General features: G+C 38.6%; 1 protein-coding gene across 5 annotated transcripts in view; it reads left to right on the top strand.

Moving 5' to 3' along the window:
• The window catches only part of PIWIL2 (piwi like RNA-mediated gene silencing 2), a 76,549-nt gene that overhangs the window by 2,506 nt on the left and 61,311 nt on the right, over positions 1 to 12,732 (top strand). For all 5 annotated transcript variants that reach the window (XM_038573859.1, XM_038573858.1, XM_038573857.1 and 2 more), the window contains exons 3-10: positions 1,497 to 1,584; positions 1,727 to 1,865; positions 2,359 to 2,574; positions 3,157 to 3,267; positions 6,600 to 6,717; positions 7,220 to 7,344; positions 8,160 to 8,240; positions 8,538 to 8,651. In XM_038573859.1, coding sequence (XP_038429787.1) covers positions 1,497 to 1,584; positions 1,727 to 1,865; positions 2,359 to 2,574; positions 3,157 to 3,267; positions 6,600 to 6,717; positions 7,220 to 7,344; positions 8,160 to 8,240; positions 8,538 to 8,651 — 992 coding nt within the window. The remainder of the gene's footprint in view (positions 1 to 1,496; positions 1,585 to 1,726; positions 1,866 to 2,358; positions 2,575 to 3,156; positions 3,268 to 6,599; positions 6,718 to 7,219; positions 7,345 to 8,159; positions 8,241 to 8,537; positions 8,652 to 12,732) is intronic.

The raw sequence follows: 12,732 nt of genomic DNA, 5'->3' as shown, positions 1-12,732 counted from the left end.
AGTTGCAAGTTTTGTTGGAGGTTGTTTTTAAAAACCCAAATCTCAGATACTTTTAAATGGTCCAATTTTCTGAAAATTTATTAACTAGTATATGTGTTCCCTCTTACCTTCTGTATATAGGAAACAAATAAGAAAAGTTATACTTTGTTACTCTGTACACCAAGCAGGGACTATACCTGTATGTATGCTTAAAAACCTAATATGGGGATCCCTGGGTGGCGCAGCGGTTTAGCGCCTGCCTTTGGCCCAGGGCGCGATCCTGGAGACCCGGGATCGAATCCCACGTCGGGCTCCCTGCATGGAGCCTGCTTCTCCCTCTGCCTGTGTCTCTGCCTCTCTCTCTCTCTCTGTGTGTGTGACTATCATAAATAAATAAAAATTAAAAAAAAAAAAAAAAAAAAAAAAACCTAATATGACATAGTTATAAGTTTTAAAAGTATTTATTAAAACTACTTTTTTTTTAAAGATTTTATTCACAAGATAGAGAGGCAGAGACACAGGCAGAGGGAGGAGAAGCAGACTCCATGCAGGGAGCCTGATTCAGGACTCGATCCTGGGACTCTAGGATAACACCCTGAGCCAAAGGCAGACGCTCAACCACTGAACCACCCAGGCGTCCCTATTAAAGCTACTTAAAGGGGCATCTGGGTGGCTCAGTTTGTTAAGCATCCGACTCTTGATTTCAGCTCAGGTCATCTCAGGGTTGTGAGATAGAGCCCCATATTGGGCTCTGTGCTGGGCGTGGAGTCTGAGGTTCTCTCTATCCCTCTCCCTCTGGGCACCCCCGTAATCTAATTAAATAATTTTTATGAGGTATTTTTATCCTTTATTCTTATAACGTGTATAGAATTCAAAGATGATTTTAGTTACCAATACTTTATGAAAACCGTCAGTGGAGAATCCTTGGGTGGCTCAACGGTTTAGAGCCTGCCTTTGGCCCAGGGCATGATCCTGGAATCCTGGGATTGAGTCCCACGTCAGACTCCCTGCGTAGAGCCTGCTTCTCCCGCTGCCTGTGTCTCTGCCTCTCTCTGTGTGTGTATCTCTTGTGAATAAATAAATAAATAAAATCTTTAAAAAAAAAAGAAAACCTTCAGTGTTTCTGGGTGTCTTGTTATAAACATCTTTATTATGTCTTCTTAAACACTTCACTAGGGACACCTGGGTGGCTCAGTTGTTGAGCGTCTGCCTTCAGCCCAGGGCGTGATCCTGGGATCCCGGGATCGAGTCCCACGTCAGGCTCCCTGCATGGAAGCCTGCTTCTCTCTCTGCCTGTGTTTCTGTCTCTGTGTCTCTCGTGAAAAAAAAAAATAAAATCTTTAAAAAAACAAAAAACAATGTTTTTTTTAAAAAAAACATTTCACTATATGTGTTACAGAATGTGTGTCACTTCCAGTCATTGAAATAACACTTATTTCATTTTAGAAATATATTCTATATCTTAGAATAACTGTCAAAATATATTTTCAGATAACTCTACCCTTTGACTTTCATAGGAATCTGTAGGTTTCGTGTCTATGTTCCGAGGACTGGGCCTTGAAACTGTGTCCCGGGCCCCTCTGAAACGGGAAATGCCTCCATCAGGTATGTGGAAAACTAATTCAAAGTATAGTATGTATGTATGATTGCTTTGTTCTTAAATTTATAGTTTATCTTCAGAAAAATAAGTGTACTATACAACATTTTCAACTCACAGTTATAGTTGGGTTTTGGCCCTTCCATTCAGGTAGAGGCATTTTAGGTCGAGGCTTGTCTGCCAGTATGGTACGCAAGGACAAAGAAGAACCCCATTCCACTTTTGCGGATCCTTCTGTGTTGGCAGCTGGGGATAGCAAGATGGCAGAGGCCTGTGTTGGTTGGAATAGGTGGGTAAAGTTGCCTTCTAGGGTAAGTGTCAAATTCAGATGAAATGTCTTTATAAAACCAAAGAGAAACTCTGAAAAGGATCATATTATAAACAATGCATGGTTTTATACTAAAGAGTGGGTATTTTCCCCAGAATAATCAGCAGCCACTGATCCAGTCAGTCCTTGGAAATGGGTAAAAGTAGTTCTCCACTGGGCAGTTTACAACTCTCATTTGCCCTGATAAGTTAACCTGATTGTGGTGGTTCACAACCTGGCTGACTCACTCTTCCACCTCAATTCTGCTGAGGAAATTGGCCCTGAAAATCAGTATTAGTAACAATTAGCAAATGAGTCATGTAGGCATATTTGGATCTGGAAAAAATCCCAAGGTTTGGGTCCCTTTTGCTGACTCCTTCAGGAAAAGAATGTAGACTTGGAGAAATCATTTAGATGGGGTATAGATAGAAGCATGGTTGAGAAAGGCCCGATTTGCTTCTTTTCAACATTTCAGAATGCTTGGAAGAGGGAATTCGAATACATCTTTATTATCTTTGGGAAGAGCAGCTGGTGGTTTAGGCAGAGGAGTACACAAGGCTCCTGGTGCTATCAGCCTGACTTGTCGAGATCCTTCCCAGCTATCATCACCACCACCTCTGCCGCCATCCTCACCGCACTCTCTGGATCACTCTCTACTTGGGGCTGTGGAACATAAGGAACATAAGGAAAAGTAAGTCTCTACTTGGTAATGATGTGGGAGGAGACCTCATAAAATCATAAGCACTGTTTCTGTTGCATCTAAACTCCTTTGTGGGTGGTGGGTACTGCAGGCTTGTTTGTTTTGTTGTTTGGTTTTTGCCAGGGGGGAAAATGACAAGGGGGTGGGACAATGCCTGATGAAGTGAAATGGGGTTGATGGGTTAAATAATACGTACCAGGGAATGAACTCAAATGATTTTTCATTTCCTTCTCAATTCAGACATAGCCAGTTTTTTGACTCATCGAAGATTAGGAAATAGTCTAGGAAAGATATTGCAGCAGTTCATCTTTCTTATTGGAACTAATTTTTGTGTTTTAGTTAGCTGGCCTCAATTATTCCGTTGATATTAACCAGGGCAAAAAGGGTGATCTTGCTTCTCTAATTAGAGATTGCTAAGATTTTAGCTTCTAGCCTTCAAAGCTTGCTTTCGTGTAACTTGTGTAAGCTAAGTGTAAAATATTACTTCCCCCAGTGTTTTTTTCTTTCTTATTATTTTGTAGCATGAGTTGCTTGCATTTGTTTTTGTTATATGTGCCTACTTTTATTTTCCAGAGAGGTTTTTGTGAAGCAGGGCTCAAAAGGAACACCTCAATCTTTAGGATTGAACCTTATCAAAATACAGTGTCATAATGAAGCAGTTTATCAATATCATGTGACCTTCAGGTATTCACAACTTTTTTTTCTCTGTATTTACTTCTTAGAGAACAGTAATGAAATCGTTTCCCTGGAATAACTGAATATTTTTCTGTGTGATTCCTAATGAACATCCCCCCACGATAATGTGCAAACTCAGATCCTTGTGATAATTTTAAGGTTAACATTATTTGCAGGGGCAGCCCAGGTGGCTCAGTGGTTTAGTGCCGCCTTCAGCCCAGGGCCTGATCCTGGAGACCCAGGATCGAGTCCCATGTCAGGCTCCCTGCATGGAACCTGCTTCTTTCTCTGCCTGTGACTCTGCCCCTCTCTCTCTCTCTCTCTCATGAATAAATAAATAAAATTAAAAACAAACAAACATTACTTGTTAACGTTAACATTATTTCACTACTTCAGATTTTAACTTATTAGGTGCCATTTTAAGCACTTGCAAGGTGGATTTACTGTGAAATTGATGAAGCTTAAAGTTCGGGCCTTTTACATGCACAGACCCCTTCCATAATCTTTTTTTTTTTTTTTTTAAGATTTTTTTATTTATTCAGGAGAGACAGAGAGACAGAGACAAAGCAGAGGGAGAAGCAGGCTCCATGCAGAGAGCATGATGTGGGATTCGATCCCTGGGTTCTGGGATCACACCCTGAGCCAAAGGCAGATGCTCAACCGCTGAGCCACCCAGGTGTCCCGCTTCCATAGTCTTTTAACTTACTTTGTAATTTTGCATTTCTCTTCTTAAAGAGAGACTCTTCCCCACCGCTGGTATAAGACCCACATCCCACAAAACCTGGATCCCTCTTGCCTAAGTCTCATACTATGAATAATTTTATATCAATAACTTCAGGGTTTCTCATACTTCTTAAAAATTAATAATTCATGTTTGTGTTCTTTTCAAATCTCAGGAAGGGAGTGCTGGGTGGCACAGATGGTGAAGTGTCCAATTCTTGATCTCAGCTCAGGTCTTGATCTCAGCTCAGGTCTTGATCTCAGGGTTGTGAGTTCAAGCCCTGTGTTGGGCTCTACACTGGGTGTAGAGCCTGCTTAAAATCTCAGGAGAGTCATTAGCTAGAGGTTATTAGCTGGAATTGCGAAAACGAATATGTGTTTTGGAGTGTCTTTGAAGAGAAAATAGGAGGATGGAAGGCTGAATTTTTGGAACACAGCTGCTAATTGGTATAAGAGAAATAAATGGAGTGAAAGAAAGGAACAGTTAAGGGGGAAATACCCTGAAGACAGGTTATAAAGACCAAAGGAAGGGCTCCTTTGAACGAGGAGGTAGTTGACTTCAGCCACAGGAAAAAAAGTTACTGAATTTACTTTGAAGAGCACTCTTGATTTTCTAGTAGCTTTATTGGAGTTATGGAGAAAAAACTAGACTAAAGGAACCAAGGTGAGCACAGGCCATGGGAAATAGCTAGTGAATTGGCTACTTATTTATAACTAGATTTTTAAAAAGGTTTTATTTATTTATTCATAGAGACACAGAGAGAGAGGCAGAGACACAGGCAGAGGGAGAAGCAGGCACCATGCAGAGAGCCTGATGTGGGACATGATCCAGGGTCTCCAGGATCACGCCCTGAGCTGCAGGGGTCCCTAAACCGCTGCACCACTGGGATTGCCCTTGGCTACTTATTTAAAAAGTGGGGGGGCCGCCTGGGTGGTTCAGCAGTTTAGCGCTGCCTTCAGCTCAGAGTGTGATCCTGGAGACCTGGGATTGAGTTCCCATGTCAGGCTCCCTGCATGGAGCCTGCTTCTCCCTCTGCCTGTGTCTCTGCCTCTCTTTCTCTGTGTCTCTCATGAATAAAAAAATAAAATTTAAAGAAAAGACTTACTAGAAATTATGAAACAATAAAAATAAAAAGTGGGTAAGAGGATGAGAAATGAAATGATAATTAAATAGAGTAGTAGGATTGCTTTAAAACTGAGCACATGTGGCAGGTGAAGAGAAGCTAAAAAAGAGGGTGAAATTATACCCTAAGAAGGGAGGGTAGTGGGAATGGGCCTGCTCTGGAACTGGAAGAGAAATGGATGAGCATAATGAGAGGGAAGAACTCTTTCTCTGGAAATGGATTGACAAATGTTAATGAAGCAGAAAGGAATGTGAGTCCTCAGAAGTCTCTGCATTGACTGGACAGTGGAGAAGACATGGATTCTATAAATTTCAAGATGGTAGATACGGACCTTTGAAGCCACAGTATAAAGAGCTAGCCAGGCCATTGAGAGGGTACTGAGATTTATTACAGTGAACTGGTCATCTTGTGGCTTCCTTTATTAAGTGAAGAAAGTCCAGAAAAACAATTTTAAATACTATGTTTAGGGCATAGTGTCATTCATGTAGGTAAATTTTTTGGAGAAGCATTTTGTTTTTTGTTTTTGAATTTTTATTCATGAGAGACACAGAGAAAGAGGCAGAAACAGAGGCAGAGGTTGAGAAGCAGGCTCCCCGTGAGGAGCCCAAAGCAAGACTCAATCCCAGAACCCCAGGATCATGACCTGAGCAAAAGGCAAATAGATGCTCAACCACTCAGCCACTCAGGTGCCCCTGCAGAAGCATTTTGAAATGTGATATTAATATATGAATGTTTAGTTTTGGGACAGCTATATTGGATTACCACTTGATTTTTTCATCTTTTGTCATGTGCTTGAACATACCGTATATTAACCTTAGATTTGTTTAAGCTTTCCAGTTGTACACCAACATTGTATATTATTGATATGAAACGGGACAGTCATTGTACTAAGTAGCTACTGGAGCTTTTCAAAGGTGTAATATTTGAGACAGTGAGTCAATAAAAAGTAGAAATTGCATTGCCACAGGTGAAAAGTTGGAGTAAAATCCTTTTTTAAAAAAATTATTTTTAATGTGTGTATTTTTGCAGACTCTAGAGCAATGATTGACAAACTACGGCTGTCCTGGAGGGCAGATCTGGCCCACTGCCTGTTTTATAATAAAGTTTTACTGGAACATAACCAGGTTCATTGGTTTACATATTGTCCATGCTGCTTTAGTGTGTGTTGGCCAAGTTGAGTAGTTGTAGCAGAGACTATATGGTCTGTAAAGCCTAAAAAAATTGCTATCCTTTACTGAAAAGATGTTCTGACCCTCTTGTCTAAAATCTGGACATGTTAAAGCAATTGTCTTTGGGTGGTGAAATTACGAGTTTTTTTTTTCTATGGGCAGGTATTCTTGGGTTGAAATTCCTCTTATAGTCAGGTATATTTGAATTTTTAATATGACCACTAGATGGAGCAGTAGTTACAAGTGACTCTAACAAACCTATTACACAGGGATAGTAAAGACTGCCATTTGAACAAATTGAAGTAAAATCCTCTTTATTGTTTTCTAGCCCCAATGTGGAGTGCAAAAGCATGAGGTTTGGCATGTTGAAGGACCATCAAGCTGTCACCGGAAACGTTACTGCTTTTGATGGATCCATTCTCTATCTGCCTATTAAACTTCAACAAGTGAGACCAAATAGGAAATATATTTTGGAATGAAACCTAAGAGTGTTTTGGTGTTTTGAGTGGTAGGAAATCATAGACCTCCTGATGTTTGAGTTGTACTTTCCTATTCTTAGAGGAAAGACAGGCTTTTCAATAACAAATGTCAAATTAAGAAACTTTTTCTTTTTTTTTCTTTTTTTTTTTTTTTAAGAAACTTTTTCATTTGAATTCTTCAAGAAGTTGCTTCTCAGAGAGGAAGAGTGGTTGGAAGCCTTTGACCTCAGTGACAGAGAATGGTTTTAGGTTTCAGCATGCAAAGAGATCTGTTGCTAGTCAGTCCTCTTACCAAATCCTTTCTTAAATCCTAGTTGTCATGCTATGATTTTGCCTAGTGTGGGCAGCAAAGTCAGGGGAAAGTAGAAAATATATTTAAGATATTTTAGTGTTTTCTAGAACACAGTTGGATTAGATGAGGGCTTGACAGTTTTGTCTTTTTTTTTACTTGAATATATTTATTTGTTAGGTTCTTGAGCTAAAAAGTCAAAGGAAAACTGATGGCGCAGATATCAACATTAAGATTCAATTGACAAAGACCCTGGAGCCCTGTTCTGACTTGTGCATTCCTTTCTACAATGTTGTTTTCCGTCGGTGAGAAAACAGCTTATTTAATCTCTGTCTTAAATATGTAACCATGTTCTTCAAGAAGCTTGGATGGTATTATACAACACATATATAAAGATGAGTTTGGAAATATTTAATAAATAAATGGATGGTATTGAGGCTAACTTACTAAAAAATTATGTCAGGTGATTCTCCAGATTTAGGTATAATGAAGGGTGGCTGGATGGGTTCCTTTGAATCATTCAGGAACTTTAAAAGCAGAGGTTATATTGCATAATTTAATGGTGTTACTGATGGGGCTACTCAAAGTGGCAGCCTGCAAAAATTTTGCTGGAAGAATTTTTTTTCCAGGTCCCTTGATTTTTTTGGATTCAGATAGCTCATATTTTTTTAACTTTCTATAAGACTCAAATTTTCATAAAATTTACTCCTATATCACCTCTTTTTAAACGAAATACAGAACCTAATTTCTGCCTAGTAAGCTGAACTGCCAGGAACAAACATATAACTTCCTATTCCAGACTGATCTTTACAAACAGGAATCGACTTTTTTCAATTCTTTTTAGTTAATGGTGAAAAATAATGTAAATTGAACCTGGGAAATAAGTTTTTGGTTACCTTTGTAAATAAGGCCAGTTGTTGTCAGTTGTATATACCTCAAGATAAATGCTTTGATTATTTATTTATTTGCAATGGTGTTCTCAGCATAAAAGCTATGTTGTGCAAAAGACACCAAAGATTTTGGGACGTTAGGCTTCAAAAGGAAGATATAGCTAAGAGTAATAGAGCTTGAATTTTTTTTTATTTTTCTTTAGAAGACCCATTTTTGCTCTTTATTTCAGGGTAATGAAACTTTTAGATATGAAGCTTGTGGGGAGAAACTTTTATGACCCTACAAGTGCTATGGTACTGCAGCAACACAGGTCAGTGGTGGTCTCTTCCTTTCAAATGTTCTGGAAAGAAATTTTTCATTGTGATTACCATATGTAGTACAGAAATCTCAACAGTATTTTATGATTGTGAATACAATTTATCAGTTAAACTTGTTCCATAGTTATTGTTTTAGTAGGTTCACAATGATGTTGATTTATTTTGTTTCATGGTGCTTTCTCACTGTTACTATGCAGGGGGGCCGTATTTGCTCTATTGTTTCAAATAGGGGCATGGAAGTATCTGTGGTCCTTTTAGAACCCTAAGGTAAAGCTCACCTGTCTCTTCAGGTTGCAGATCTGGCCAGGCTACGCAGCTAGCATCCGAAGGACAGATGGAGGTCTTTTTCTCCTAGCTGATGTCTCCCATAAGGTCATTCGGAATGATTCGGTTCTAGATGTCATGTGAGTGAATTGTGGGATCTATTTTTAACAAGCTAGCAATTTTCTGAAAAGTTCAGTGATAGCTGAATACAGATTGACCATTGTTCTGTTTAGGTTTTAAATTGTAGAACAGATTAAGAATACTGAATGTATATAAGTCTTGCTGGGATAGCATATGAATAGAGACCTACTGTACTTTGAGGAGGAATTGGGGTTTGTTTGTTTTTTTATTCGACAGAGATTTTATTTCTTTATTTGACAGCACATGCAGGGGGAACAACAGAGGGAGAGGGAGAAGCAGGCTCCCCACTAAGCAGGAAGCGTGATGCCATGCGGGCTGTATCCCAGGATCCTGGGATCATAACCTGAGCCAAAGGCAGATGCTTAACTGACTGACCCACCCAGGCACCCCAGGAATTGTTTCTTTTTTTTTTCAAAAAAAGATTTATTTTATTTATTTAGAGTATGTGTGTGTGCACATGCATGTGTGCACTTATGAGCAGGAGGGGCAGAGGAAGAGGGAGAGAAAAATCCTCAAGGAGGCTCCACCCTATGTGAGGAGCCCAATTCAGGGCTCAATCTCATGTCCCTGAGATCACCATCTGAGCAGAAACCAAGAGCCACCCAAATGCCTCTATAGTAACACATTTAAACAAAAACTCAGGGTGTGTGTGTATTAAACCAAGTTTTTTTTAGAGAGTTAATACAATTCCTCCTCAGGGCTCCTGGGTGGCGCAATTGGTTAAGCATCTGACTCTTGATTTGGCTCAGGTTGTGATCTCAGGGTCATGGACTGGAGTCCCTTGTCGGGTTTTGTGCTCAGGGCAGAGTCTGAGGATTTCTTTCTCTACCTCTACCTCTCCCACTGCCCCTCCTCCACTTCAAGTACTTGCACACATGCTCTCTTTCTCTGTCAATGGAATAAATAAATCTAAAAAGAAGTGAATGTGTTACTGTAGTAAATTATTTACTGTAGTAAATATAGATGTGATTAATTTGTAATGGCTTCATGAAATCCCACTTTATTTTATTTATTTTTTTTTGAAATCCCATTTTATAGATAAATCTGTGTCCATCACTGATTCTTTTTTAAAGGCTATGTGCTTAGAAGTGGAATTACTTAATAAAAAGGGTGAACATTTTAAAGACTTCAAAAAATATTTGCTATAATATACTTATATATTGACAAATTATCTTCTAGAACACTCAGTTCATTTTTCTACCAGCTGCATACAACTGCTAGGTGTTATCAGGCTTATAAATCTTTGCTTACCTGATAAATTGATTCTTTCAACATGCATTTATTGAGCTTCCATTGTATACCAGAGTCTTGGGACATATAAGTTAACGTAACAAAGATCCCTCTTCTCAAGAGTTTGTACTATAGTTGGGTACATAAACAATAAATAATAAACATGATAAGTGAATCGTATAGCATACTACAAGTGTTGAGAACTTTGGAAGGAAGAAAAAGTAGAACATAGACTAGGAGAGATCAGGAGTACCAGAGGTGGGGTAGGGGAAGGTGGAGAGCTGTACTTTTAAATAGAGTGGTCAAGTTAATTCAAGCCCAACACTCTCAGATGAGTGAGTTAGCCAGGTGAATATATGGGTGAAGGGACTTGTTGGCAGAGGGACTGCCTGGGTAAAAGCCTTTAAAAGATAGAAATATACCTGGCTCATTCAAGGAGTATTAGGGAAGCCAGGGTGGCTAGAGCAGAGCGAGCAGAGCAAGGCAAGAGCAAGTGGAAGTATGGAGAAGATGGAGGAGATAATAGTATAGAGCTTTGTAAGGCTATTATAAGGAGATTTTAGCTTTTAAAGTGAAGTGTAGGACTTAGAGCTGAGGAGGGAGATGACGTGGCTTGAGTTGTAAAAGGATCCCTCCTGTTGCCCTGTGGAGGAGGAACTTGGCAAGATGGGAATAGAAATGGGGAGACCAACCAGGAATCCAGTGGAGGCATGAAGATGGCAGCAGTGGAGGTGAAGAGAAGTGGTTGGCTCCTGGATATATTTTGAAAGTAGTGCTTAATAAGTTTCCTGGCTGAATGTGGGGTATGAGATAAAGAGAGGTTGAAGATGGCACACTTTTTTGGGTGAATTTGTAATTATTTATTCTATCTTTCCTAGACTATCTCTCCTTGATGGTGGGGCCATGTCTCTTTTTCTCACAGTACATCCAGCTCTAGTTGATTCCTAGCATGTAGTAAGTGTTAAGAATATTTGTTAAATAAGAGTAGATGTCTTCAAGTGCACTGATTCTTTATAGTCTCTGCTTTGCTTTTCTTCTTAGATCTAACTTATGTTTTATTTTTTCCAGTGTTTTAAACCTTCTGGATTTTATTTTGATGTGATATTAGGATCATATTGATTGCCTTGGAACTATCACACAACTTAGTGAAAACCTTTTGTTTTTTTATTTAAATCCCTCTCTTTATCGTATGTTAAAATACTTGAATTTATTTCTGAATATTTCATTTTGATCTAGTGGTTAAAATCAATGTGACACTGTTTCAGATACTGTAAATGTATTAGCTTTTAATATTTGTCAAGGAATTCTGTTTTCACAATTTTTTTAAAAAGATTTCATTTATTTATTCATGAGAGAGGCAGAGACACAGGCAGAGGGAGAAGCAGGCTCCATGCAGGGAGCCCAATGTGGGACTTGATCCTGGGACTCCAGGATCAGGCCCTGGACCGAAGGTGGTGCTAAACAGCTGAGCCACCCAGGCTGCCCCATGTTTTCAGAATTTTTGTAGCAAATTTCACCAATTTACTCTTGCATGTGGTCCTTTGAATAATTTAATGAGAATAAGAAAAAAAATTGGCATTTTGATTGGCATTGACTGAGGAGAACATTCAGTGATTCTTCTATTCACAAATATGGCATATTTTTCCATTCATTGAAATTGTTTTATTAAAGTTTTACTTTATTAAAGGTTATAGTTGTATTTTAACTACACAAAAGCTATTTATAGATGAGTTATATAGTATTTGTTATTTTGTTTTTTGCACAATAGCTTATGTTGTATATAAAATTATCTTTTTATTTCCTAAGTACATAATTTTATGTGTACTTACCACTAATTCACTTTTTATAGATTTCAGAGTATAGTTTTGCACTTATCCTAAGTATTTTATTCTTTTTGATGCCTTGTAAACGGATTTCTTTAAAAGTTTCATTTTTTTTGTTACAAGTGTATAGAAAAACACTGTTTTTTTAATATCATTCATGTATAGCACAACCCCTGTGAACTCATTTATTAGTTATAACATTTTATTCATAGATTCTTTGGGATTTTCAATATAGGAGATCATGTCATCTGCAAATAAAGATAAGTAATTTTATTTCTTCCTTTCCAATCTGGATCTCTATTTATTTTTCTTGCTGAATTACTCTGCTAGGACCTCTAATACAATGTTGAATAGAAATGGTGTGGAAAAAGAAAAAAGCCCTGACCCCGCCCCTCCTCAATGTAAGTAGCCTTGGATATATTCCCTTTGATAATAAAGACAATTCAACTAGCCAAAAAAAAAAAAAAAGTGGACATCCTTTTCCTTTTCCTGATCTTATGGGCAACATATCCATCTGTCTTTCATCAAGTATGTTAGGTGTGAATTTTTTGTTGTAGATGCCCTTTTTCATATTGAGGAAGTTACATTTTATTCCTGGTTTATTGAGTGTTCTTAGCATGAAAGGCAGTTGGGTTTTTTTGTTTGTTTGTTTTGTTTTTTAAATTTTATTTATTCATTCGTGAGAGACACAGGGAGAGAGAGGGGGGCAGAGAGAGAAGCAGGCTCCATGCAGGGAGCCCGATGTGGGATTCGATCCCGGGACTCCAGGATCACACCCTGGGCTGAAGGCAGGTGCTAAACCGCTGAGCCACCCAGGGATCCCCGGCAGTTGGGTTTTGATCATTTAAAAAAAGCCCCAAACATTCTGCTTTTAAAATGGATTTTTCAGTATTAAACCTTGCATTCCTGGGATAAATCCCACTTGTTCATGGTGTATAATTTTTTCTATATGTTGCTGGTTTTGGTTTGCTTGTATTTTGTTGAGGATTTTTATCTATATTCCTAAGCAATATCTGTAGTTTTCTTG

Source organism: Canis lupus, chromosome 25, assembly GCF_011100685.1.
Source record: "Canis lupus familiaris isolate Mischka breed German Shepherd chromosome 25, alternate assembly UU_Cfam_GSD_1.0, whole genome shotgun sequence".
Taxonomy (NCBI): Eukaryota; Metazoa; Chordata; class Mammalia; order Carnivora; family Canidae; genus Canis; species Canis lupus.
The sequence above is the reverse complement of the archived record's forward strand: the minus strand, read 5'-3'. Positions and strand labels throughout refer to the sequence as shown.